Source organism: Heteronotia binoei, chromosome 8 (genome assembly GCF_032191835.1).
Source record: "Heteronotia binoei isolate CCM8104 ecotype False Entrance Well chromosome 8, APGP_CSIRO_Hbin_v1, whole genome shotgun sequence".
Classification (NCBI taxonomy): domain Eukaryota; kingdom Metazoa; phylum Chordata; class Lepidosauria; order Squamata; family Gekkonidae; genus Heteronotia; species Heteronotia binoei.
This window is the reverse complement of record NC_083230.1, coordinates 47,235,317-47,261,311: the sequence shown is the minus strand read 5'-3', so window position 1 is coordinate 47,261,311 and position 25,995 is coordinate 47,235,317. Positions and strand designations below refer to the sequence as shown.

The 25,995-nt window shown below is 41.4% G+C and overlaps 1 protein-coding gene across 2 annotated transcripts in view; it reads right to left on the bottom strand.

The window, feature by feature from the left end:
• HMGA2 (high mobility group AT-hook 2) overlaps positions 1–7,938 on the bottom strand; it is a 227,438-nt gene extending 219,500 nt beyond the window's left edge. For both annotated transcript variants that reach the window (XM_060245010.1, XM_060245011.1), the window contains exons 1-2: positions 7,576–7,938; positions 5,014–5,100 (exon numbers count right to left, since the gene is read on the bottom strand). In XM_060245010.1, coding sequence (XP_060100993.1) covers positions 5,014–5,100; positions 7,576–7,689 — 201 coding nt within the window. In that variant the 5' untranslated portion in view covers positions 7,690–7,938. The remainder of the gene's footprint in view (positions 1–5,013; positions 5,101–7,575) is intronic.
• Positions 7,939–25,995: the final 18,057 nt, after the last annotated feature.

The following is a 25,995-nucleotide window of genomic DNA, read 5'->3' as shown; positions in this document are numbered from 1 at the left end:
GCAGTGGGGGCTTCAAGAGTCACACAATATGTGTGAAAGAGTCACATGTGGTTCCTGAGCCAGTTTGGCCACCCCTAGCTGATAAAGCTTCTGTGTGCCAGCTAATGACATTAGTTGCCTCACTTCTGACAGTCCCCTCTATTCATGTCTGCTCAGCTACAGCCCATAGTGCTCAGTGGCAGCACTTACACTTTGGAACAGCCTGCCGGATATATTATAGAAAGCTCCTATTTTATTTATTTATTTATTTATTTATTTATTTATTTATTTTGATTTATATCCTGCCCTCCCCACCGAGGCGGGCTCAGGGCGGCTTACAACAGAAAAAAGCTAACAAAAATCAATTTAAATACGTTAATAATTATACAATAAAATACATAAAAACCTAAAAATACATAAAACTCGCATCGATATACACTATGCTACGTTTCCTTAAATCAGTCTTTCAAATTTTCCAGTATTCAATAATCTGATGTTCGAGATTTAATATTCAGGCATTCCGATCACAATTAATTATATGCCAACCGGAAGAGGGTTGTTTTACAGGCCCTCCTACACTCTCTTCCTTCCATAAACAGCATAAAGCAGCATTATTTCTATGTGCCTTTAATGGAAATAACTATTGAATATCTTTGGTAGCTAGTAAGGATAGTGCTGCAGTTTTAATGTATTTTACATGCTAAACTATCTTTTAAAATGCGTATGTTTATATTTTGTAAACTGCTTTGAGCATTGTGAAAAGGTCAGACAAAATTTTAAACAAACATATTTTTTTGCTTTCTTTAAACATTATTTATTTATTACTTTAAATTTCTAAGCTGCCCTCTCCGCAAGTGCACTCAGGGCGGCTAACAGTCAGTTCAGACATTTATAATTACAGTTTAAAACCAATAAAATACAATTACAATTAAAACATTCCATCCTGCTGTGCAACTTTGATATAGGTGGGCAACTATATGAAATGTATGGAAATTAAGTAGCCAAAAAATGAATAATCACAATCAAACCAGCATGGGGGGAAACAGATCTATGCAGATCAGCATATTTTGAAAAGTCAAATAACTGCTTCATCTTATGTCCAGATGGACACTTAGCCCACTCATAGGGTGATAACAGACGGGCAGTTTGGGGCAGCTGGGAGGCATCCCGAATTGGGTTGGCTCAAAAAGAGCCATCCCGAAGCCTCTGCACGCTCCCCAGCAAAGTGCCTGCATCCCATCTGCCAGGCGGCCAGGTGCCTCCGGATGTGGAGGTGCCTCAGAAGCCGGACGGCTCTTTCTTTCCCCAACAAGTTAAGTGCTCAAGTGCTCATGCGCTCCCAACAGCTCATACAGTTTTTAAGGTGGGGGGGAGGCAGAAGCTGCTTGGGATGGCTTGGTGCTTTCACACAGTCAAGTCGCTTCGCATCCGCCCTGCCGCTTCCAGACGCTGATGTGGTGACAAGAAAATATTCTGATGCAAAATTATAAATAAGCTTTTAGTTGTATTAAGCCATGTCCCATTATCCTAAATATAGCCTTTTTAGTGGTTAATGGAGACCTTTCTCCCTTGTTCACTAGTGAAAAACTGTCTGGATCCAACCTTTTGTGTTTCCACTGAGAACTGTCAAGAGATGCTGCAACAAAGTCACTGCTGAAAATACTACGTGCCAAAATTAAATTTCTAGAAGCCATGGTGGCCTGGAACACAGATGGAGCCTATACTTGATAATTAAGCTTCTTCCTTAAACTCTGATTGTGGCTACTATGAGTGATAGCGCATGCAGAATGGGAAAATACAACAATATTTTAAAGACGTAGTCTGTTTCTTCCTTTAATGGGCTACTGACCTATTTCACCAGCAAGACAGTTAGTGTTCAGCATAGGCATCTGAATATGAATATTGTACGAAATTCAGGTAGAACAAATGCTGAGTCCATTTGTTCTACTGCTTCAGAACAACACAGGTGCCTGTTGTCTCTTACTACAATTTTTGCATAGCCTCAACATCTTTTTCAAAGTCATGTTTGTAGCTTATAAATCCATTTGGGTTTGTATAGGGTTCTTTTTTATTAGCCCAGTCCATGGAATCTGAGTAATAGACATGAAATAAGCTGCTTAGTTGGCCCTGCTGCATTCTGTATGTATTGTCAAGTTTCACACTGCTAATTTTCTAACAAGCTCAGTTTGTTTTCAAATGCCCTCAGGCTAGCTTTCTAAATCCAAACATAAGCCATGCAAGTAAAAAAAAAAAATCACTATGCACCAGGAAATTTTAAATACACATTACAATCCCCATCCCAGGACAATCCCAACAGATTTTAGAAGGACTTTGCTTCTAAATTATAACAAAACAAAATCCAGCTACTTGTGTACATATTTCACTATTCTCTGGCAATGGTGTAATACATTTGTATTTAGGGTGCATAAAATTTGCAAAAAAAGTTTGCAAGAGAATACCTGACCAATTAATCATGAGTGCCTTCTTAGATCTCTGTGAATTCTAGTGGTGCACGCTTATCTTGCACACTGTGTGCATAAATACATTTCAATTAGTTTATTTTTTAAAAAAAGAGGCCACCCATTATACTCCAAGAATTCCAACAGTTTTTCACCACACATAGAGCTGCCACATTTATGAGTAAGATGGCCAGAGCTGACAAGCACTGCTCTGGAAGTTGGACATTTTAAAATGATTTAATAAACACACCCAAGAAAGTTATAAATAGAACCGATTAGGTTCAAAAGTTAGCATTTCTCCCACCACCAGCACCACCAAACCATGAACCTATAAAAAGGAATTAGCAAATTTTTCGATTAACCAAACTACAACTAAGGGTGTGATGTTATAGCATCCAGTGAAGATTTTGCTTTGGCATCACCTAAATAATTCTTACAGGAAGTTCTTAATGGTTTACATGTGGAGCCTTCCCGCAAGCAAGATTTTTACATTTATCACAATTCAACAGATGAATTTGCTTCTATACAGACAAATCTGTTGCCTCTACTCAGATGAATGGGACAACAATGTAAAAGATCCAGGCATTCATCCATGCATAAACAATTACCAGAAACTTACTACCATGTGCACATACTTAATAGCTGCCACTTTTAAAAGTGGTAGCAATAATTATCTTATAATATATATACTGAAATAAATTTCCTGAGTATGGGCATTTAGGATGAGTTTATTTACCTATGAAAAACCTACTAAATATTTACCTACAAGAGACATGTGGAATTTCTTGCATGGGTTCCACTGAAATGAATCGGTCTCATACAATAACACAGATGTTTCTTAAAAATGCACTTTTGTACCATTACCATTCATTTCAATGGAAAAGCCACAAAAGAGCACCTTGTGGACGTCTACCCAGTGGAACAGCAGTTATCACCTAGAAGAGAAATAACAAGTCCAACTTTTTAGAAGCATGATTTTAATAGTAAAGATCTGGGCCATTAATCAAATTTCATTATGAACTATGGTGTCAAATTTTTCTCTCAATTATTGCAGGTACTTGGTGATCTCTGAAAGTTCAGACAATGCACTAATCAGATTACCTTTCTATAGCCATCACCAACCTTATGTTTAAAAACATGGAAGTGTATATTATTTAATACTCCTACATATCCTTAGCATACTTGCTCTTCAAGGAAGTCCCACTGAAATGAATTAGTTGCACTTCTCAGTAAATATGGTGTGTATACTGCTTAAGTATACACATATTTATATATCTTTGCTGCCTATGTAACTTTACATGTATATTACAAAGACTACCCCTAGAAATTATTTTTGCTTGAGCATTTAAATATTCACAACAGTGATAGTTTGATATTTTTAAAAAGCTTCAGTTTTATATCTTGTTTTTAAACATGGCTTTAAAGCTACATAAAGGGAGGTTGAGATTATTAAATACCTAGTTAAAAAGACATATCACTTTGTTGACTGAAGATATGTTTTTAACATCAGTTGCAAAACAAAAGGACAGATTTTTAAAAGGGCTTCTTCCATTTTTATTCAAAAGACTGAAAAGAAGAGAGGCACAAAACCATAGGCAGACCTTAAATAACATTTTATTATAAGTTGCTGTGGTAATTTAATACAAACAGAAAGGACCTATTCCCACAGACCAAAGAACCCTATTGAAAAATTAATTATCATTATAAGCACCATAATCATCTTTCAAGAAGTATCTCACAAACAGCAGAATATACATCAGCATTAAAACTGACTTCTAGACTTGGAAAGATCTTGTTTTCAACACAGTACTTACATATTAATAGTGCTGATGCTAACTACTGTGTAACTTATCTATAGAAACATGAATCCTGTATTTATTTCCAAAACTAAGTACAACTGTTTCTTAAGGCAACAAGTATTTTTCTTCTTCTTGTATTTCAAGTCTCATTTGTACACTTAAATAAAAGTTCTCACCTCCCAGTTTTAGCTTTAAAGCTTCACAAAACAAAACAAAAATGGGGACAAAAATTATGTCACTGAGAGATCTATTAGTCCTTATCCACTATCAGTGTTCAAATTGTAATGATGGTTCAAAAGTTCTCTCTTTCTAAGGTCTCCTTTCAACTGATCACTGAATACTGAAAGGCAGGCTGGAGCAGTAATTTCTAATCACATTTTAGAAGCATTCTAATTTCTATCATTACATCATTGCCTAAGAACACATTCAGCAAAAACAGCCATCTCTACCAGATAGCCTGGGCATAAGACACATAAGGTTGTAAGATCTTTATTATTAAACATTAATTTCACAGTGCTGAAACTTTATTTCTTCCAGAACACACAATCCTGGAAGCAAAACTGCTTAAAGGTACATACAAAGAATTGTGTTTCTTTCCCAAAAGGTAGGAAAACTGCCCTCACATGTCCAAGAACCTCCTGTAGCACTCCTGCATTAAATATTATTAAAATGCACAAACCCCTGCGGTTCAAAGGTTAAATAAGTGAAATCCTTTGGCTAGTGCCTGATGAGTGGATGGTAATGTAAGCAAATGCCCTGCTCTGAAGGAAGCTCACCTTTTGAGCTGCTTTTGAGGGACTCTTGTTTTTGCTCCCTTTGGGTCTTCCCCTTGGTCTTTTAGGAGATGGCTCTCCAGCAGGTTCCTAAAGACAGATGGGCAAAAAAACACAACATGCTATTGTGGCAAAGATCCTAAGAAAACACTACAGCACTTAACATCCACAAAACCCATCTATGTCACTGAGTGATCCACTGAAAGAAAATAAAGAGAATTAAATAACCTATGAGGGTGTCCATTAACTAAAATGGCCCTTCTTTACACCCTAGGCCAAGTTTTTACATCCTGACACTGGGGAAGCATCATTCCAAGCAAGTTTATTTAACAAAGGTGATTTTTTTTTTTGTAATTCTGATTATTCAGGATTTAACTGAAATGCACCCAATTACTTGCTTTTGTAATCATATAAGAGATTAGACAAAAATACTTTGATAAAGTAAAAAGTAGGTATCTCCCTCATGTTACGAAGGGAATTTGCCATGGCCTGTTGCTTTCATTTTACATCCATTTTGTCTAACCTAATGGAATTTTATATATTTTGTGTGGGTGGAGAGGGTGTAGTCTATAGCATATCCTGGCAAGAGAAAAAACAATGTAAAAGGTGTTTGGGATTCAAGCTCCTTCAACTGTACAAGAGCAGCAATTGTTTTAGCTTCTCTCCATGGCTTCTATGTTTGATGGTAAATAAGAGTCATTTAAATGGATATGATTTAAGTTTTCAGATTTCAAGTATTTATTCAGTGAATCATATGTACTAAAAGGGGGGATTCCACATCCAGTTCCAAAAACTGAACATTTCATTTGAATTACAGGATGTGAAAGGACTAATTACATGCTCTTTGTTAATTTAAACGACTTTTAAAAATCTTGAGATTGGTAAACTCTTTTGGGGTGGGAAGGGAACTTAATTTACACAATAACTTTACAACAGCAACAATTTTGTATACTGGAGGGGGGCAGTTTCTACGCAGTCCCCTGAAACTCTAAACACTCCGTTGTCGAATTTAACAGGACAACCCCCTCTTCATTTCTTTTTTGCAAAAACAAGCTGGTACAGGCGGCGCTGGGAAAGATTATTTGAAGAAAGCAGCACTGTGATCGCGATAGCTCAACAAAAGTAATGCAGCAGAGGCGGGAGACTTCAAAACTCTGTAGTTTCCCAAAGGTATTTGATTGCACTTCGGCTGCAAAGGAGGGGTAGGGGTGAGGACTCAGTCGGTGCTCGCCCTCCCCTCGACCTAAGCTTAAGGGGACCCTTTCGAGGTGTTTTGCATTTCGAAATCCAGATAGGTTTGTTGATCATTTGATTTGCTCTGAAGGAAGTGGTTTGACGCTAATGAATGAAGCAAACTTTTTTTAAAGCTCGCGGAAGTCAGTTTAAAGTGCACGTTGTAGGCAATCCCCACTACCAATCGTTACTTCCGAGGAAATGGAAATCACTGCCGAAAAAATACAAAAAACCCTCCACTATGCAGCTTACCTATGCAGGCTCTGCCGCGATGCAATTTCAAACTTAATTGGTTGCATCCGCAGACAAAAAGAAAATCACTCTAAGGGGAGGAGGGGAGTAGAGAAAACCCCTGGTGCCCCCGCTGGCCTGTTTACTTTGAAAAAGTACAAAGCGTTTCTGGATCTTACACTGCCATGTGAAGCTAAAGAGCCAGAATTCCATCACACCTAATGACTACAGCAGCGAGTAAACACCAGTAGGCACACTGGGGTTCAGGAAAATGCCAAGGGGAGGGGACTGACCTCGCTCGCAGCCCCCAAGTCAAGAGTCACCAAGAACCATCCTTTCTCCAAAGCCTAGACCGAGTTGCCAGAGAAAAGGGCCAACAGTTGTACAAGATGCAGTGCAGGCGTGCAGCCGACAATGGAGACGCCTCTGTTCATGCAACTGGGGAGTTTGTTTGGAACCCCGGCTTCGAACTGGGGGGGGGGGGGGGGGAGCAATCATAAACCGCGAGGCTGGGCAGGACCGCGGGCGGCAGCAGCCTCTGAAAGACCAGCTCCACACACACACACACACACACAGAGGAGATTGAGACATAGCAAGGACAGCCCCAATTTCTAATCTTTCTTTCACTCACACACATTTAAAATCTCCTCGAAAGTCCCACCAAGCGCTGGCTGCTGGGATCGGAGGCTGCTCCTCGTTCTAGTGTGAAATAAACCTTTGTCCTGGCAACACAATAGCGAAAGGCCAAGGGAAGTTTGGGCCTTTTAAAAAGAAACAAACGAGCGCGCACCCACCACACACACACAATAACCTCCGCCTGCCAACAGGGATTTCTGCGCTCAGATTTTCTCCCCCCCTGCCCGCCTGTGCAATGCCGTCCGAACCAAGCAAGTGGACCCCCGCCACCCGGTCTGCCACCGCCACCGCCACAACACTAGCTGCACTCGCCACACGCATCTAGGTATCTGCACCCAGCCACGCTGCCAATGCCCGGCTCCGCGGCGTGTTTGCAAGACCGAAGCGGGGAGGGGGGGGGGACCACGTGCACGCCCGGCAGCCGCGGGTCTGTGTCTGTTCTTAGCTTTTCGCGGGGTTACTAACTTGTGGTTGCTTCCTGGGTCTCCCTCGTCCCCTCTTCGGCGGGGTCGCAGGTTGCTCCTGGGCAGCCGTGGAAGAAGTCGAAGGCTGGCCGGCTCCTTCCCCTCGTGTGCTCATCGTGAGTGCTCGCGGAGACTTGAGTTTTTCCACGGTCGCTCGTGCTTTCCCCTCTGCAAGGCACCTTGGAAGAAACGGAGGCGGCGGGGAGTCGTTGCAAAAGGCGATCACGTTTCCTTGCTGCCCCCAGCTAGCCAGCCAGCAGCAGCACAACCAGCACCACCACACCGGACGTCCTGGTGCTGCCAAAAGGAGAAGAGAAAGGGAGGAGGAGGAGGCGGCGGCGAGGGTAGTGGTGGTTGGTGCTGGTGGCGACGAGGATGGTGCTGGTGGCCGCCGCTGTAGGGGGGGGGGGAGTTCCTCTTTTTGCAGTTTAGCACCAGGACGGAAGATAGAGCAATGGACGGCGGTGTGTGTGGGGAAAATAATGGGGAAGGGGGGCTCTGGAAATGCGAGGAGAGAGCAGGAGGGCTGGGTGGGCGGGAGACTGTCTTCTGTTCAGGAATGGAAACCAACTAGTGGGGGGGGGGGAGCGCCCGACCGCCTTTCGGAGGGCTCGCCAAGGCTAGTTAAAGACAAGACATGCTGAGGAGAAGGAGAGGAGCCCACACGTCTCTCAGGCACGCCGAGGAGATGCAAGTCGCAGCAGCAGTAAGAGCGAGAAAGATGCGGCCGGGGGAGGGGGATTGCAGAATTAAAGCGGAGAGACTGGAGAAACGGCCTTTCCCGCCAGCCCTGGGAGTCTGCTGTGCGACTTGAATTAGCTGCTCGGGCTAGGGACCTTAGGAGATTCCTGCCCACACTTTCAGCTGCAGTAACTTTTAAGGGGAGGGGGACACCTTTACCCCTGGGTGGGGAAAAATGGGAGGGCGTTGGCCGGAAGGGGGGAGGCCGCCTCGAGAAGGAGGAGGCAGGACAGGGGAGACCCCCTCAGCCTTTGACCAAATAAAACATCAGAAACAGCGGCGAGCGAAGCGTGCCGCCAGAAGCACTGACGGCTGGTCACGTGGCCGTGTGTTGTTTGTGCCCGGCGCAGCAGCTACTGGTACCTGTCAAAGCTGTGGTACATTTCTCTTCCAGTGTGGAAATATTCCCAAACGCACGAAAGCCGTTTTTGTTGAGTTAAAATAGTCAAATGTCTCTTCACAAACTAACAAAATGTATTCCTGAGTGAAAGCTCACTTCGTAAGAAGTATGAAGTATACATCTATAAACTGATCGATTTCATGCATCTGAAGAAGTGAGCTTTCACTCAAGAAAATTTATACTGGGATATTTATTTTGTTAGTCTCTACAGTGCTGCTGGACTCCTGTTAGTCGTCTAGCAATCTAAAAAGTCAACAAGGTGCATGCAGACTAGAATGACTATCAGAAAAGGTTGCCTGTGAAAATATTATTTCCTCAACATCCCCCAAGTCCTCATGGAATTACAGTATGGCATTTTCTGCTGGGTAAACTATCCCCTGCTTTAATTCAGGGTGATTTTCTTTTAAATGAATATTTGTAGTTGTATCTCACCTTTTAAGGTAATAATCTTTTCCGCAGGTATTCAAAGAACTGGCTGGTTAACTCAAACTGATATGCAAAATTTAGCCTCCCCTTCTGGAGCTAGTTTCCCCATTAAGGTTGCCTGGTTGCAGTGCTGCAAAAACAGGTCACAAGGAGCAGAATCACTCTTAAGATTCTACACCTAGCAAAAAATATGTCCCATCTGTTCCTTCTCTTGCCCCTGTGCATAGTGAATGGTCCCTAATTTCTATGGTTTCCACCCAGTTCTTCTGGATCCCTTTGTGTGACTTTTCTCATCCATTAGAATCTCCCACATTGACATGCAGGTAGGAGATTCTGATAGGCAGAACATTTTGTCTATCAAAACTAGAACCCCCCCCCGTCACATTTTTGCAACAGTGTTATCATTTAGTAACCATTACCTGAGCTCTGCAATGCAGACCAGACTCTGACACCCCCCCCCCCCCAAGAAAGGGAGGTTTATTTTCTTATTACATTTCTTACTGTCAGATTGTGTACGCTTAATTAGTAACAATTGTTACCACATAAAGAAAAACACACTTACAAAAAGGAATCTTTATTGACATGACATTAGTGAATTTATATAGGAGATATGAGCCTGTGATGTGTGGGTCAAATAGTGGTGGTTACAGCGGACTCTTATCTGGGAGAACCAGGTTGATTCCCCACTCCTCCACTCACAGCTGCTGGAATGGCCTTGGGTCAGCCATAGTTCTTGCAGTTGTCCTTGAAAGGGCAGCTGCTGTGAGAGCCGCTCTCAGCCCCACCCACCTCACAGGGTGTTTGTTGTGGGTGGAGAAGATAAAGCAGATTGTAAGCCACTCTGGGCGTTTTCGCACTCACATTCAGCCGGCGCGACCCCCCTCTTCACCGCGCAGGATCTGCGCGGATTTCGCACTAAATGCCACGGAGCAGCGTTTTGCACCGGAAACTCCCGGCGCAAAAGCCGCTCAAACGTAAACCGCCAAAAAGCAGTTTCCGTTTGCGCGGCTTTTGCGACGGGAGTTTCCGGCTCTTCCGGCTGCTCCGCGGCATTTAGTGCGAAATCCGCGCAGATCCTGCGCGGTGAAGAGGGGGGTCGCGCCGGCTGAACGTGAGTGCGAAAACGCCCTCTGAGTCTCTGATTCAGAGAGAAGGGTGGGGTATAAATCTGCAATTCTTATATAAAAGTGATTCTGCTTCTGTTAATATTCTCAGTCAGTGATGCCTTCCTTTACACAAACACATACAAAAAGTCCACATTTGAACTCCCATTCTGCCATGGAAGCTTGCTGGATGACACTGTTTGCAAATTTAATGCTGCTGTGGTTCAACTGGTTAGGGGAGAGGAGGTGTAAGTAGGTAGCCTCACTTAGTGTGCCAAAAAGCCTGGCATTGGTCCTGGGAATGTCTATAGTCTGTGTACAATATTGTCTTATTTAATGTGTATGACAGTATTGTAGATGTGCAGGTAGCTAAGATGGTAGGGTTGGTCTTCCCGACAGGGCAGGGGAGCTTCAGTCCTCCATTTATCAGTCATGCACAGGAATAGCTATGGTTCAGTGGTAATGCATCTGCTTGGCATGCAGAAGGTCCCTGATTCAAGTCTCCCAGCATCTCCAGTTACAAGGCCAAGTAGCAGGTGATCTGAAAGCCCTCTTCATGAGACCCTAGAGAGCCACTGCTAGTCTAAGTAGACAATATTTATTTATTTAAAGCATTTATTAGCTGCCTTCCTTATGGCGCTCAAGGTTGCTTACAATCATAGATTAAAACAATAGATTTTGATAGATTCAAGGATCTGATTCCCACAGATTAATGTTTTTATGTGTATTTCTCTGCCCTTTCTTCTCTTTCCTTACCTCTTCCAGTGTTTCTCAGCTTTACTCTCATATTTCACACTTGGAGCTATAGTTACAGCCTGGATGTTGTGGGAGGCAGAAGGAAATTGGTACCCCACTCTGCCAATCCCATCACAATCACTGCAAGCTCTCAGTCCTCCCATTACCTTCAGCATGCCTTGATTCTGTGGGGCAGTTGGGGGTCTCTGGTGGGCACCAGGCCACTCAATCCCCCCCAGTCCTCTGAGTTGAGCCGCTACCAACCTGACCTTGGTGTCTTTTTCATTGAAAGAAAAATGCATCTCTGGTGCTGGGGTGGCATGCAGGAGGAGGAGGTGCTGTGCTGCAAAGCCCTTGGCCAGCATCAGAGAGGCCGGCAGCAGCAGGGCAGATGTGGCCCCAGCAACAAAGAGGAGGAATGGAGCAGGTGGCTGCACAGCCTGCTCGCCCAGGTGCCCCGAGTTCGAGCCCAGCTGCCACTTTGAGGGGCCGAGGGAGATCCTCTGATCTCCACACGGCACTTCCCTTCCATGGTACTCGCCGAGTTTGGGGGATGTCAGGAAGCGCCATTCTTTCAGGGCTCTGAGGAGCCGAGAGAGCTCCTCCAACCCCTCAGAGTCCAGTTGGAGGCTCAGGGACAGCGCGAGCGGGGAGGGGGAACCCGCTCCTGCTGGGAGCTGGCACCCTAGGCAATCACCTAGTTTGCCTACTCCCACGTGCCGGCTCTGAGTAGGAGAAAAGGGCAGAAAGACTCAAGAGAAAAAGAGGGAATAAAGGAATGTGAACAGAGAGAGTCTGAATGAAGCAATGGATGTCCAAGATAAAACGAGCTTAAAAGAAGTAAGAAGTAAGGAATGTGAAAAGGGCTGGGAAATACTATGAAAAACAGGTACCAAGAAGCAGATTGATGAGAGCCATGTTTCCCACGGATGCCACACAGGATCACTGGTGAAGACATATCTCATTGCTACTACACAGTGAAACACTACATTGCACTTAAAGTAATATGCAGAACATATGATGGTATTTATAGAAAGGGTGGCAATGAAAGCAGGAACCACCAGCAGTCGGTAGTGGAAACAGCAAATAATGGTGCTATATTTTTAGTCACTTCAGAATTTCAGAAAATTAGAAATTCTTTTCTATTTTTAGAATCATAGTGTTGGAAGGGACCTCCAGGGTCATCTTGTCCAACCCCCTGCACAATGCAGGAAACTCACAAACACCTCCCCCAAAATTCACAGGATCTTCATTGCTGTCAGATGGCCATCTAGCCTCTTTAGAAACCTCCAAGGAAGGAGAGACCACCACCTCCCGAAGAAGCCTGTTCCACTGAGGAATTGCTCTAACGGTCAGGAAGTTCTTCCTAATGTTGAGCCGAAAACTCTTTTTGATTTAATTTCAACCCATTGGTTCTGGTCCTACCTTCTGGGGCCACAGAAAACAATTCCACACCATCCTCTATATGACAGCCCTTCAAGTACTTGAAGATGGTGAGCTACCAGACATGAACAGATATCACACAAATACGTCTTTATTAAGAAGTATTAATACTTTCTTTGCACAGAAAGAGGAAAATACATATGTATGCACGTTACAACATAGCCATGTTAGAAGACTTCTTTAAAAACAAAAGCTGGGAATAACAATCCCCTTAAGACCAGCTTAGGGAAAGGTTAGGAAATTATTTTTTGGCCCCAGTGGGAGAAGGGAACACACATGTACCATATAAACCACTGACCACCATTTGCATCATTATGCATCTCTCTTTGCCTTGACACCAAGGTTAGTGAATACAGCTCCTACAAGAGCTATAAAACTAAGGGGGAACCCTGCACCACCCCTTTTAATTCTATCTCTGTGGTGGAGAAGAGCTTGCAAGCTTGACAATTTCGCCCTCCTCCCTCGCTTCACACATGTCAGAAATAGTCACCTACCTATGGGTCAGTGCTCAGAGGTTGACTGAGTTCCCAATGCTAAGCATGCTTACTTGAGAGTAAGTCTGCATTGTTTCTCTTCAACCTTTAGGAGCCACACAATATGTGTGAAGGCCCTGCATGTGGCTCCCAAGCTAGTTTGGTCACCTCTGTTACTTAATGTTTCTGTTTTATCTCTTTCCTCTATTTCTTTTTCCTTTTTCCTTCTTCCAGTCTTTTTTCTTAGCTTATTCCTGTTGCTGCTACTAAAACTGCTTGTTCTACTACTCTGTTGCTTTACACCTTTACCTCCTTCCCTTCCCAGTGTCAAGTGGATCTACTGTTATTTTATTCATTTTAATTTTAAATCGATAATGTTAATGGTGGTGAGAGAAATGTACCAATGCATTTATTTATGACAATATATTTAAATCTATCCAGGAAAATTAAGATTTCATTTATAAGCAAAATTACTAGTTAGAGCCATGCTGGCAAGTACTTGTAAAACTAATTATTATCACATGCCTTAGATGTATATTTAATTGCTATTAAATATATTAAATGTACATTTAATTGCTATTTGCAGGCAGGGAGAAAGTGGTAAGAATGGATCCCCTACACGTCGGTCCGCCCTACTTCCCTTCCTGCTTGTGGACTCTGCAGAGTCTCCTGATGTGGGGAGGGGGCATAGATGCATGCAATGTGTGGGGGGGGTTGGGGGAGGGGGGAGAGTTTTCTTTCCTTTCCCTTCTGCTTCAGATGGGTGAGAGGCATCCTCGAGTGCACAGGGCTGCCTCAGCAGGAGCCTGGTGGGGGGCAACCCATTGGTGTTTTCTGTGTTTCTTTCCTCAACTTCTATATCCCTCCAACTATGCTTTTTGCTCTTTTCTCTCCCATTTCCAAGCCTTTTCTGTAATCTTTGCTTCTTTTCCCACCATGTCATGCATTTTATATATCCCCCACCCTTTTCCAATTGCTTTTAATGTTCAGCCCTTCGTTCTCCCCCTTTCCATAACGTGGAGCTTTGCAGGGGGCTTTCCCTTTATCTTTGCATTTCTTTCCCTTTCCTTTACCCCATTTCTTTCCTTTATGGAATTCCTATTCCACACATCAACCCTACTGCATTTTAGATACCAGGTGAAAACGTTCCACATATTCTGGTCTTTTAATTGATTTGTGTTGGGGAGGGAATGTCTTTTTGTTTTCTTTTGGCCCATGGTGTTCTTGGTGATGTCTGGCATATATCTTTTTAGTTGATTTTACAATATTAAATTTGATTGTTTATGTTTTTAAGTATTGTCTGGAAGCTACCTTGGGTATTACACTGATCAGTATTAAGGTTAAAGTGCCGTGTTGGCACTTTGCAATAAATAAGTGGGTTTTGGGTTGCAGTTTGGGCACTCAGTCTCTAAAAGGTTCGCCATCACTGGCCTAGCTTAAACAGGTTGCCATGCAAGTTCCACAGGTGAGTCCTTTTGCTTTGGGAACATCATGTTTCAATCTGGCTTCACTATCCTCCATGGAAGAAAATATAAAGAACATATTCCTCCTGCATTTACTGAAGTGAAACAATTTCTAACTTGTTTTAGTACATAAATAAGCAAGTCATATAGTCATGGATATGACTTCAATTTGATAACTATCTTCAGAATACTTTGGGACGAATATACTGTTCATTCCCCCATCACTTCCAAAAGGTACAATTTATTGTATAACACCACATCTTGTAATTTTGTGATTTTAGAATGATATATACTGCACATACTTTGAACTACACAGATAAACTCATGTCCTTATTACAGGCTTAAACAGCAAAACATCAATGAGGTGTGGCTCTAGTACAAATTTTGCTTCAGGTTCACTTTGTACCTTCATCCACCCCTGTTAATTATACAATGAGCACATGCCCTGCAGAGTTTTTCATTTTCTTATGGTTATATCATGGCTTCATATCCTTGTGTTTTGTTTTGTTTTGTTTTTTAAAAAAACAAGGATGAATGGAGTTCATGGATTAGATCCAGTGTTTCTAATAGTTTGAGACCATAGGTATAAGCAGTTGTAATCAAAGGCAAGCTTCCCCAACTTTTCTTTTTTAAGTTTTAGAGTTCAGTTTCTAATCTCTATATAAAAGATGATCTCCTGCTGGATAATTGCATAAATATATTCACAATCTACACTGTATCTTATATCTAGTCACTTTTTTGTAATCTCATTTTTTCATAATTTGTTTCTTTTGCACAACAGATTATGCACACAAACACACCTCTGTGATTCTACAGGCACCCCAGGTCTTCGTTTTTTCTCTTTCTAGAATCATGCAGTTACATGTTATATTTCCTTTTAAGTAAGTATTGTTTATATTTTTATGCTGTATTTATTCATGGAAAGTGTTCGTGCTCACCTAACAAGTCAGATAAAAGTTGAGGCATAAATTTGGGAATTGGAAGGACATGATAGGCTTTATCAAGAGGTAATGCCTATAAATCCAATTTACATATTTTCTTTCCACGAGCACTCTTGTGGGGGTAAATTGAAGTCAGCTCAATTATTTACATTGTATTTTTACCCAGCTTTCCTATCAAAAAGTGTTCCTTAGAACAGCTAGCAGGAATCAAACTGTAATTAAAATATTGATTAAATATAAATTAGTGGACAATGCCTTTCTCCATTTGATCCCAATTATGGCAGCCACTGGGAGGAGGAGCCCTCAAGTAGGACATCCCAAGTCTCAGGCAGAGCTGAATTCCAGGTACAATGAAAGACTTCCTGTCTGCATTTCTTTGCTAGACCAACTTTTAATGGCAGTTGGTAGCTGAGAGGAACTGTCAGATACAGCAGGATCTAGGCATGATGCAGGCCCTTGGCTATGGTAGGGCCTCCTTGAGCCTAGCCTCACCCCCAACTTCCTGCCAAGGCACCCGACTTCCCATCCAGCCCAGGCCCCACCTTCCCATTTTTATTTTATTTTTCAGATCTGGTCCTCCTGTGCCACGTTCACCAGCTGGCAGACTGCTCCTGCCCACCTTCTCTCAGCCCAGAAGATAGCAATGAAGAGAGGAGTTGTTGCTATTGTGGCTGACTGGCTGGCATGAGGAGAGCTGAGTGATGGGTGGGTGGCCATTTCAGAGACTGGCTTCCCCCACCTTTCCCCCTTTTGGTGGGAACTTATGCAGGGGGCTGCTAAGCCAGGCAGGCTTAGGGAGGCCACCAGGAAGCCTAGCGGAGGGTGGTGTTGAGGAACCGGTGGGAGAGAGGAAAGAGAGACTGTGGTTGCTCGTCTGGATGGAGGTGGCTTGTCACAGCATGCATGGGAGGTGCTCATTCCTGAAGGGATGGTGTCACAGACCTTATTTTCTTATTTTAGTGCCACGCCAGTGCCCTGCCTGCTGGCACTCTGCCCTGCACCCCATGACCTCACCAGTCCCACCCACCATCCCCACACTGGTCCAATCCATTCAATCTTGGGGGCAGTGACAGGTTGCCACATGTGCTGGACTGCATTTGAAACCTTGTTGGAGCTGTGCCCCCCATGCATCTCCTCCTCCTGGATAATTGGCCAGGGTGGGTGGAGACAGGGGAAGTTTTTTAAAAATATACTTATTGTATTTTTGGTTTTTATTTTTAATTTTGTCACACACACCATAGTTCTTCCAGTGCCTCCTGACTGGAAAAATCCTGGCTACAGCCCTGGTATGATGACTGCTGTTCTTCCTCCTTCTGGCCTAGTTGATTGTGGTTGGTAGCTGGGAGTTAATAATAGTATACCAACCTAGTTACCAGGTCGCTGAGATAAATGTTGTACCAGGAGAAGCCAATGCTACTGGTACTATTCTTGTTTTTGGATTTTGCTTTGGACTATTGCAACTACTTAATTTTGTCTACTTTGGCAATAGTGGAATTTACTTCAACTAGAGGGGGAGAAGAACATGGAAAGTTTCATTAGGTAATGCTAGTACAAATTATGACGGATAGTTAAGTTCTGCCTTCCAGGAGCCTACGGTTGCCACCTCTGGGTTGGGAAGTACCTGGAGATTTTGGGGGCCAAGGTTTGGGAAGGGACCTCAGCAGGGTATAATGTCATAGAGTCCACCCTCCAAATATGCCATTTCTCAATGGGAACTGATTTGGATTGTCTAGAGAGCAATTGTAATAGCAGGAGATTTCCAGGTGCCACTTGGAGATCACAGGTCTATGGAAAGGAAAGATTTGCGTGCTGTTTCTGTCAAAAAACAGTTTAAAAGGGGTGAGCCTATCTAAAGGTCTGGATGCTGTTCCTTTCAAAACATTTTTTTAAAAAGTCTTTCTATTGCATATCAGGTCTGAATTAATCAAACAAGAAACATGCTTTGGAGTGTTGGGAAGCTTCATAGCAGACGCCTAACTCTTTGGCTCCCAGCCTGATCTCCCCCACCCGCTCAAAATAACAGCAAATCTAAACAAAAGCCTCCTAGGATTCAAAGAAAGAACAGGGGAAGTGGCACCGCACAAAACTTACTGAAAAAACTCAGCGCCAGACAGCAAGCAGCCCACACAAGCCCTGAGGCGAGAGAGAAATCGCGCTGCTAAAGAAAATGGCGGCAGAAAACTCCAAAAAAAGAGAAAGATTCACAGGATGAGCCAGTAACTTCCAAGCTGTTACAAAAAATACTAAAAGACTCTCTACAAAACATGGAAAGCTCTATTTTGAAGAAACTTGATCATACTCTTAATGAAAAAATCCAACCGATTACAGATCAGCTGAAAGACCAATCTATTAAAGTTAAAAAGACAGAAGCACAAACTGAAGCAGTGATGACACTTGGAATGACTTTATAGACAGAAAACCAGCTACAAAGAGAGGCACAAGATCTGAGAGAGGGTAATTATCTTGGAAACTCAAGTTTTTTCCCATCAGCTGAAATTTAGAGGCTTCAAAGGAAACCCGGAAGAAGCAGCCACACTATTGCAAGATATGACTGTTTGGCTTGCTCAAATCCTTCAAATGGAGAAAGATGTCCTATATTGCTGAAGGTACATTGCATAGGAGCCATTAACCCATAGAGGAAACTACCCAGAGATATCTTGGCATTGTAGATGTCAGGCAAAGAACAACGATCCTTAACAAAGCAAGAGAGATTGGATGTTTACCCTTCCAGGATATCAGAATACTAGTTTTTCCAGATTTGCCTAATGAAGCTAAGTCTACAAGGAAAAAACTTAAACATGTTACTACAAAATTAAGACAAGCTAATATTGCCTATAGATGGATCACTCCTGCCAAACTGATGGTGTATAAAAATGGACAGCAATATTTTGCTTTGGATGAAGACACTGGGACTGGACTATTACTAGCACTGAAGTTGGAAAAAGCCTCAGAACAAAGCAGAAAATGGACTTCCGGGGTTGGAAAATGCCGAGCTGAATTGCTTCTCAGAAGGGGAGCAGCCTGGGGCTTCTGTTCAGGGTAGTGGAGGGCAATATAATGCCTACTGCCTACTTTTCTCAGTCAGAGATCAGTCCAAGATATGCACAGGAAACTCTGAGGAGATTTACCTTGGCTAAAAGGGAGTCCCGGGGAGGGGGCTCCTTTGAAGGGTCTCCGGAAACGAGTTGCATATTCATCATCTGCAGAAGTTTCCAGAGTCATTTATTTGACATAAGCTCGACAGGATCCTAACCTTCTTTGAGACTGCTAAACATCTAAAGCTATAGATAACTAGATAACTGGATCTAGATAACTGCAGAAAAAGGTACTGATGACTATCTTCATTCCGGGACTATTTAAAGTTAAACAAAATAAAATCAGAAGTTGGGACAATAGAGATTCAGAAATCTTGGAAGAAGAAGGGGAGAAGGGGCGAAATTTGACCTTTGTAAATTTAAAGGACAGTGCTAAAAACTGGAAAGGAATTTATTGTTTTGTCTACTTGTGGTTTTGGTGAAAAAGCCCCATCGTCACAGATTTGTAGCTCTCACAGTCAACACAGGAAATGCGTCAAACATCGCGAGATCTTTTTACCAGTGAAAACAGGATTTGGTGGCAAGAAAAGCAGGAAGTGTCGGATGGAAAAGGGAAATCATTGAAGCAACTAGCCTACTCTAGGACTATAATATCATAGAAAAACATCGGCGGCCATTGCTAGGAGGTCAAAATTTAAACAAAGTTTTTAAAGTGTTCGGGACATTAAAAATTGGTGAAGCTGACAGAGGTGACAATTATAAGGTAAATACTATTGGACATTATCGCTGATAATTATTTTAGAAGCCTTTTGAAGGGAATTTTGTTTTAAAGGGAAGTAGAAAATTGCGACCGCCATTTTGGAAGAAATAAAAAAGGTTAAAAATTAATATCTGAGCCCAGGAGGCTCTGAGGATGGCGAAATTAGGCTTATTGAAAAGGGCAAACCTTACTCTATCAAACCTGATAGTTTACATTTATTTTGGAGAGGTCAAAATTTTCTGTGTTTTTTTAAATGTCAGAGCATAAGTTAACCCGTGCAAGGACTGCCTCAATGGAGAAAACGCAAGAGCAATTAGAAGCAATGGAAGCCAGGATGATGAAAGGGGTGGGAGACATGATAACTGCTTCTAAAAAAGAAATTAGAAAAGACATTGAAGAGCTAAGGAAAGATATAGAAGAGCTCAGAAATGAGACTGTGGTAACATCAAAGAAAGTGTAAGCAGTGGAAGAGAGAGTGAAAGTACATAATTCCACCTTGCTAAAAATGCAAGAAAAGGTGGCAATTCATGACTGCAAATTGATGGAAACCCAGATACGTCTGAGGGGAGTACCTAAGGATGAAGAAACTGATTTGAAAGGATATATAATAAGAATAATTGCAGAATTTTTGGAGGAAGATCCTGAAGGAACTAGAAGCATGTATGACTATATGTATAGAGGGAATTCACTATATGCCAAGAAAAATAATCTACCAAGAGATGTGGTTATAAGATATGTGACAAAATAAATGGTGGGAAAAATCTTGAATAAAAATTTTGAGCTGCAAGGAAAAAGGATTACAATTTCAAGCACACAGGAACTGCGTAGGTTTTATGAAGAACATAAAGAATTTGCACCATGATGGATTACAAATTGTTATCTTGGAATGTAAAAGGACTAAATTCACCACAAAAAAAGAAAGGCAATGTTTCGTTGTATTAAAAAGCAAAATTGTAATATAGTTTGTTTACAAGAAGTGCATATCAAACAAAAGGATTACAAATTTTTATGGAATAAACAACTGGGACTAGAATTTTATTCATTGGCTGAACAGAAGAAAAGGGGAGTGATTTTCTATATTAAACAAGAATTGGAGCCGGAATTAGTGTTTAAAGATAAAGATGGAAGATTTGTAGCGGTAGAAATAATATTAAATGCAAAAAAAAACGTTGTTATTGGGAGTGTATGCACCAAATGGTGCAAAGGATGCTTTTTAAAAGACATTATACAACAATTTGATGAACTGACTTATGACCAAGTTTTGATAATGGGGGACTTTAATGGAACAATTAAGAACACACTGGATAGGTCTGGGGGTAAAAAAAAATAATAAGGAAGGAAAATTGCCAAAGTCTTTTTTTGAATTGGTCAAACAAGAAAATTTGGAGGATATATGGAGGAAATTTAATCCTGAAGTGCGGGACTATACCTTTTTTTCAGCAAGACATAAAACTTTTTCCAGAATTGACATGTTGTGGGGTTCTAAAGACTTAGGCCTTATAACAAAGAAAATAGAGATTTTACCTAAAATTGGGGCTGACCATAACCCAATAATGTTGATTACAAAATTGTCTAAGAAGTTGAGAAGATGGCGATTGAATAAAGATTTACTACAGAATAAAGAAATAGTGACATGTCTAGAAAATGAAACTAAAGTTTTCTTCCAAATAAACGATAAAGAGGATATAGAATTTCAGACGGTCTGGGATGCTTATAAAGCAGTAATAAGAGGAATATTGATTAAATTGCAGCAGAATTCTTTCGAGGGAGCAAACAAACCCGGAAAATATCTGGCCTGGCAACTGAAGAAAAAGAAAGTAAAATTATTAATAAAATTGTGGTGGATGGAAGAGAGGTGGTAGATCAAGAAGGAATAAAAAGAGAATTGCAACCAACATCACTAATTATTTCAAAGAAAACAAAAGACACCACAGCCCAGAATACTTGGGACACTATGAACATGGTTATCAGGGGACAGCTGATGGCACTATCTAGCTCCCTGAAAAAAGAAAAAAAATGAAAAAATTAGAATAATACAATTAAAATACTGGAAAGTCAACATAAGAAATCTGGTAGCAAAAAAATACTTAAAAGGCTGCAAGCCGAGAGGAAAATACTAGAATCCTTACTAACAACAAAAATTCAAAAAGATTTACTCTATGCTAAGCTATCATATTGGCTTAAATCACTAAGGCAAATCAAATTATTAGCTTGGAAAATCGAAGAAAAATCAAATGCCAGATTAATACATGGTATTAATTCATAGACAGGAAAAACCCTTACAGATACCAGTCAGATTGTGGAAGAAGTGCATCAATTTTACACCAATTTGTACACCTCTCAGAATATATCACAAAAGCACAAATTATTTCTGTTACCCACAGAGAGCTTCTAGAAAAACCTATAAAGACTACGGAAATCTTCGAAGCCATATCCCAGTATAAAAACAATACTGCTCCAGGGTTAGATGGTTTCCCACCACAATTTTTGAATTGTCTGGCCCTTTCGAAATTTTATGTAAAAATATTTTTGAATCTGGCCAACTCCCAAATTCATGGTCACAATCAGAAACCATCCTCACCCAAAGCCAGGAAGGGATCCGCGTTTACCTGCATCCTATTGACCCATCACTCTACTTAATGCAGATGGTAAACTATTCACAAAAATCTTAGCCAACTGTTTGAATACATCAAACCTTGACCAAACTGGATTTCTACTGCACAGGAATCTAATAGACAACACTAGACGTGTAATTAGCTTAATTACTCATTGTGAAGCAACAAAAAAGAAAGCAGCTGTTTTATCATTAGATGCAAACAAGACTTTTGATAGCATTGACATAACATATCTAAAAACTGTCCTAAAGCTGATGGGATTTGGAAATAATTTTAAAAAATCTATTAATGCCAATAATATGAGAGCCAATAACAAAACTTAAAATCAAAAACACCTACTCCAGCTGGTTGTCCTTACAACAAGGCACAAGACAGGGGTGCCGTCTTTCACCCCTATTATTCATCACAGCATTAGAACCGTTGGCTAAATTAATAAGATCTAAGGAAAGGAATACAAGCAGGATACAAAAATCATAAAATTGCACTATATGCAGATGATGTAATCTTATTTATAAGTGAACCACAGAAATCATTTCAGGCACTACAAGACTGTTTTCACCAATTTACAAAAATTTCTGGCTTATCATTTAGCAATCAAAAGTCAATACTACATCTAATAAACTTAGATCCACAAGAGATGGAAGCTATAATGTCTCAGTTTCCCTATAAAATAGCTACCAAACACTGGAGGTACCTAGGGATTTATATCCCATTAAAATTAACCGATTTATTCACAGTGAACTATGCACCTCTGCAAAAAACATTGAAAAAACAATTAAATAAATGGAATGTGAAACTAAATCCATGGCAAGAACGCATACATATAATAAAGGCTTTTATCCTACCTAAGTATTTATTTTTATTTCACATATTACCATTGATATTAAGCCCCAAATCCTGAGAAAATGGTAAAGTAAATTAAATCAATTTTTTGGGCAATACAAAAAAGCTAGAGTTACCAGATCCTCACAAAAAGGTGGCATGGACCTGCCAAATATAAAGGTATATTATGAGGCAGTAATTTTTTTTTCAAATTTTTATTGAACTTCAGTATAAAGAGGGGGGAAATAGTGCAGGGATACAGAAGCAAGAAAAAAAAGGGTAGTTGGGGTGAGCATAAGACAAAGAAACAATAACCAACAAAGAAAAGAGAAGCAGTAAATAACTATTGAATTTCTACCTTTCAAACCTCATGTATAATTTTCCTACCTGTAAGTTTTAAATTTTAACTCAATATACAACCATAATATCCTACAGTCTTATTATTTTGTTATATATTTTAACTGTTTACTTATGATATAAATCTAAACTATTCATTTTAATACCAACAGTGAGAAAAGCAAAACAAGTCATCCACTAAATAAAACCCTCTGTAAGATTTTGACTTCCTTAGTAATAAGTGCTATCTTTGTCTCCAACAACAGTAATCATAAGCAGGGAAGATGTCCATAGTCTTTTGACCTTAATACTTCCTTAATTATTTCAAAAATAAGAGAGGAAATATAAGAAAGATAAGAATAACAAAAAGCCAAAATAAAACTTAGCATAGAATACCTTATCTATTTCAATATCAACAGAATCTGTTGCTAAAAGAAAAAAATATATATAAGAATAACCAGGAGCAGATCTTTCAAATATTCAAATACCTGTGACATCTACATTTATAATTTGACCCAAGTTAATTGCCTTTGTAGAATAAAAGGGAAAAAATCCCTATGAATAAAAATGACCTCCTCTCTCACCCTTATTTATTTTTACCCCTAGGAAAAATCATATACCGATATAACTTTTCCTCTGTTGATTACTCTGTTTAGCTTTGGGAACATACAATCTGTAGCACCAAAAACAAATAGAACACATTTAAATTCTAAAGGTCTCATTGCCATTTCAAAGCCACACATCTCAATAGGTCTTGATTGTCCCTTTCAAACTGCTGAAAGTCTCATGGCAAGTCCCTTTTATTAATCCCATGTTAACCGGTTACACAAAAGAGCAAAAGTTTATAATCCCTTCTTTCTGAAAGCTTTCCAAAATTTGGATTTCTTAAAGTAGTCTGCCTTTTCTCTCTTTGATGCATATGTCCATTTTATTAAAGCCGATGAAGTCTCCAGACCGTCACTTCCTCCCTTCCCCCCCCCCCCAGGGCGGCTTCCAAAAGACAATGAACAAATCTAGCAACCATTAAGAATGCAAATAGAACTGAGCAAGAAATTCAAACAGATTCGTTTCTGGGCAAGATAATTGAGAAAGCGGTGGCAGAGCAGTTTCAAGTTTTCCTGGTAGATACATCCATCCTTGATCCCTTCCAGTCTGGCTTCTGTCCTGGTTACGGGATGGAGACTGCTCTGGTCACCCGCACAGATAACCTTAGAAGGCATCTGGCTCAAGGTGGGTCAGCGCTGCTACTGCTTTTAGATCTTTCAGCAGCGTTTGACACAGTTGATTATGATCTAGTGATCCACCACCTTGTCAACATTGAAGTTCAGGGGGTGGCCTTACAGTTCTTTTTCTCCTTTCCCCATGATCGGGGACAAAGGGTAGCGGTTGGCAAGCACACCTCCCTGCATTATACGCTGAAGTGTGGTGTACCACAGGGAGCTATTCACTTGCCAATGATGTTTAACATCTATATATGCCCCCTTGCCCAGATCGCCAGAGGTTTTGGGCTGTGTTGTCACCAGTATGCAGGTGACACCCAGCCGTATATGTTGATGGATGGCCATCTAGACTATACCCCAGACCATCTAACCAGGACTTTGGAAGCAGTGGCCTGGTTGGTTACAACTGAGCCGGCTGAAGCTTAATCCAACAAAGACAGAGGTCCTGTACATGAGTTGTGGGGGGCTAAGACTGGACAGCCGACTCCCCACCCTGGATGGCGCACCTCTTGTGCCAGCTCAGAAGGTGAGGAGTTTGGGTGTGATACTGGATGCCACCCTTTCTATGGAGGCCCAGGTTATAGCTGTTGCACAATCTGCCTTTCACCAACTAGTGCCCTATCTGGCTCTTCAGGACTTAGCTACAGTGATCCATGCAACAGTCACTTCCAGACTGGACTACTGTAACTCGCTCTATGCCGGCTTGCCCTTGAGGCTGATCTGGAAACTCCAGCTGGTGCAGAATGCAGCAGCATGATTGCTGACTGAATTGCCTTTATGGGCAAGGAGTCGGCCGATGCTGCGCAGTTTGCAATGGCTACCAATCGAGTACCAGATCCGCTTCAAGGTTCTAGTACTGACGTTTGTGTGGCCTGGGACCGGTATACCTGCAGGACCGTCTCTCCCCATATGAGCCCCAGAGGTCATTATGATCAGCCAGTCAACATCTTTTGACCATCCCTGGCCCAAGGAAAGTTCAGCTTGCCTTGACCAGGGCCAAGACTTTCTTGGCCTTGGACCCAACCTGGTGGAATCAGCTCCCTATGGATGTTCGGGCCCTACTGGACCTGTTACCATTCCGAAGGGCCTGTAAAATGGAGCTGTTCCACCAGGCCTATGGTTGAGGCAAGTGGGCATCCTCATTTCATTACACCATCCAACTGGCTTCCCAGCAGTGATTGTCATCTTGATTGCTAAAAATCAGGCTGATACTGTTGACATTAGGGTTTGTAGAATCTTTCGGGAGCAAGTGCCGTGTTCTACTGGAGAAAGTTTTCCTTCCAGAAATTTCGTTCTCAGCTGCGGAGAAGATCCTCAGTGGCGTTGCAGCCGGAGCAGGCGCTCAGACCTTTTTGGCTGCTGTGCATTGACATTCTTTGGATATCCACTGTTGACATTCTTTGGATATCCAAGTCGCCTGTGACAATCATGTCTTAATTAATGTGCTCACACCATCCATGCTGCCTTACATTAATTTTAATGCTACATTAATGCTGCCTTAATTTATGTGCTCACACCATCCATGCTGCCTTACATTGATCTAATGGTTCAATTGTTTTAACTGTTGAATTGTTTTATTGCTGGTTTTAATTGTTTTACCATGTTGCGATCTGCCCTGAGCCCTAAATTATTGACTGATCCTGCCTGACTAGATTGCTTAATCTCATTAACTGAAGAACTAAATATGAGAAGATTTTGGTCCCTGGACAAATCTCTTTTACTACATCAAAGCATTAAAGAAAAGCTAGAAAGAGACATTACATTATTTTTTGAGGAAAATGCCAGTTCTGAAGTTCCCTTTCCAATTGTATGGGACTCAATGAAGATGGTATTGAGAGGATCAATCGTCTTGGCTTCTTCCCACCTGAAAAAAGAAAGATCTAAAGCTAAGAATGCAATCCTGGAAAA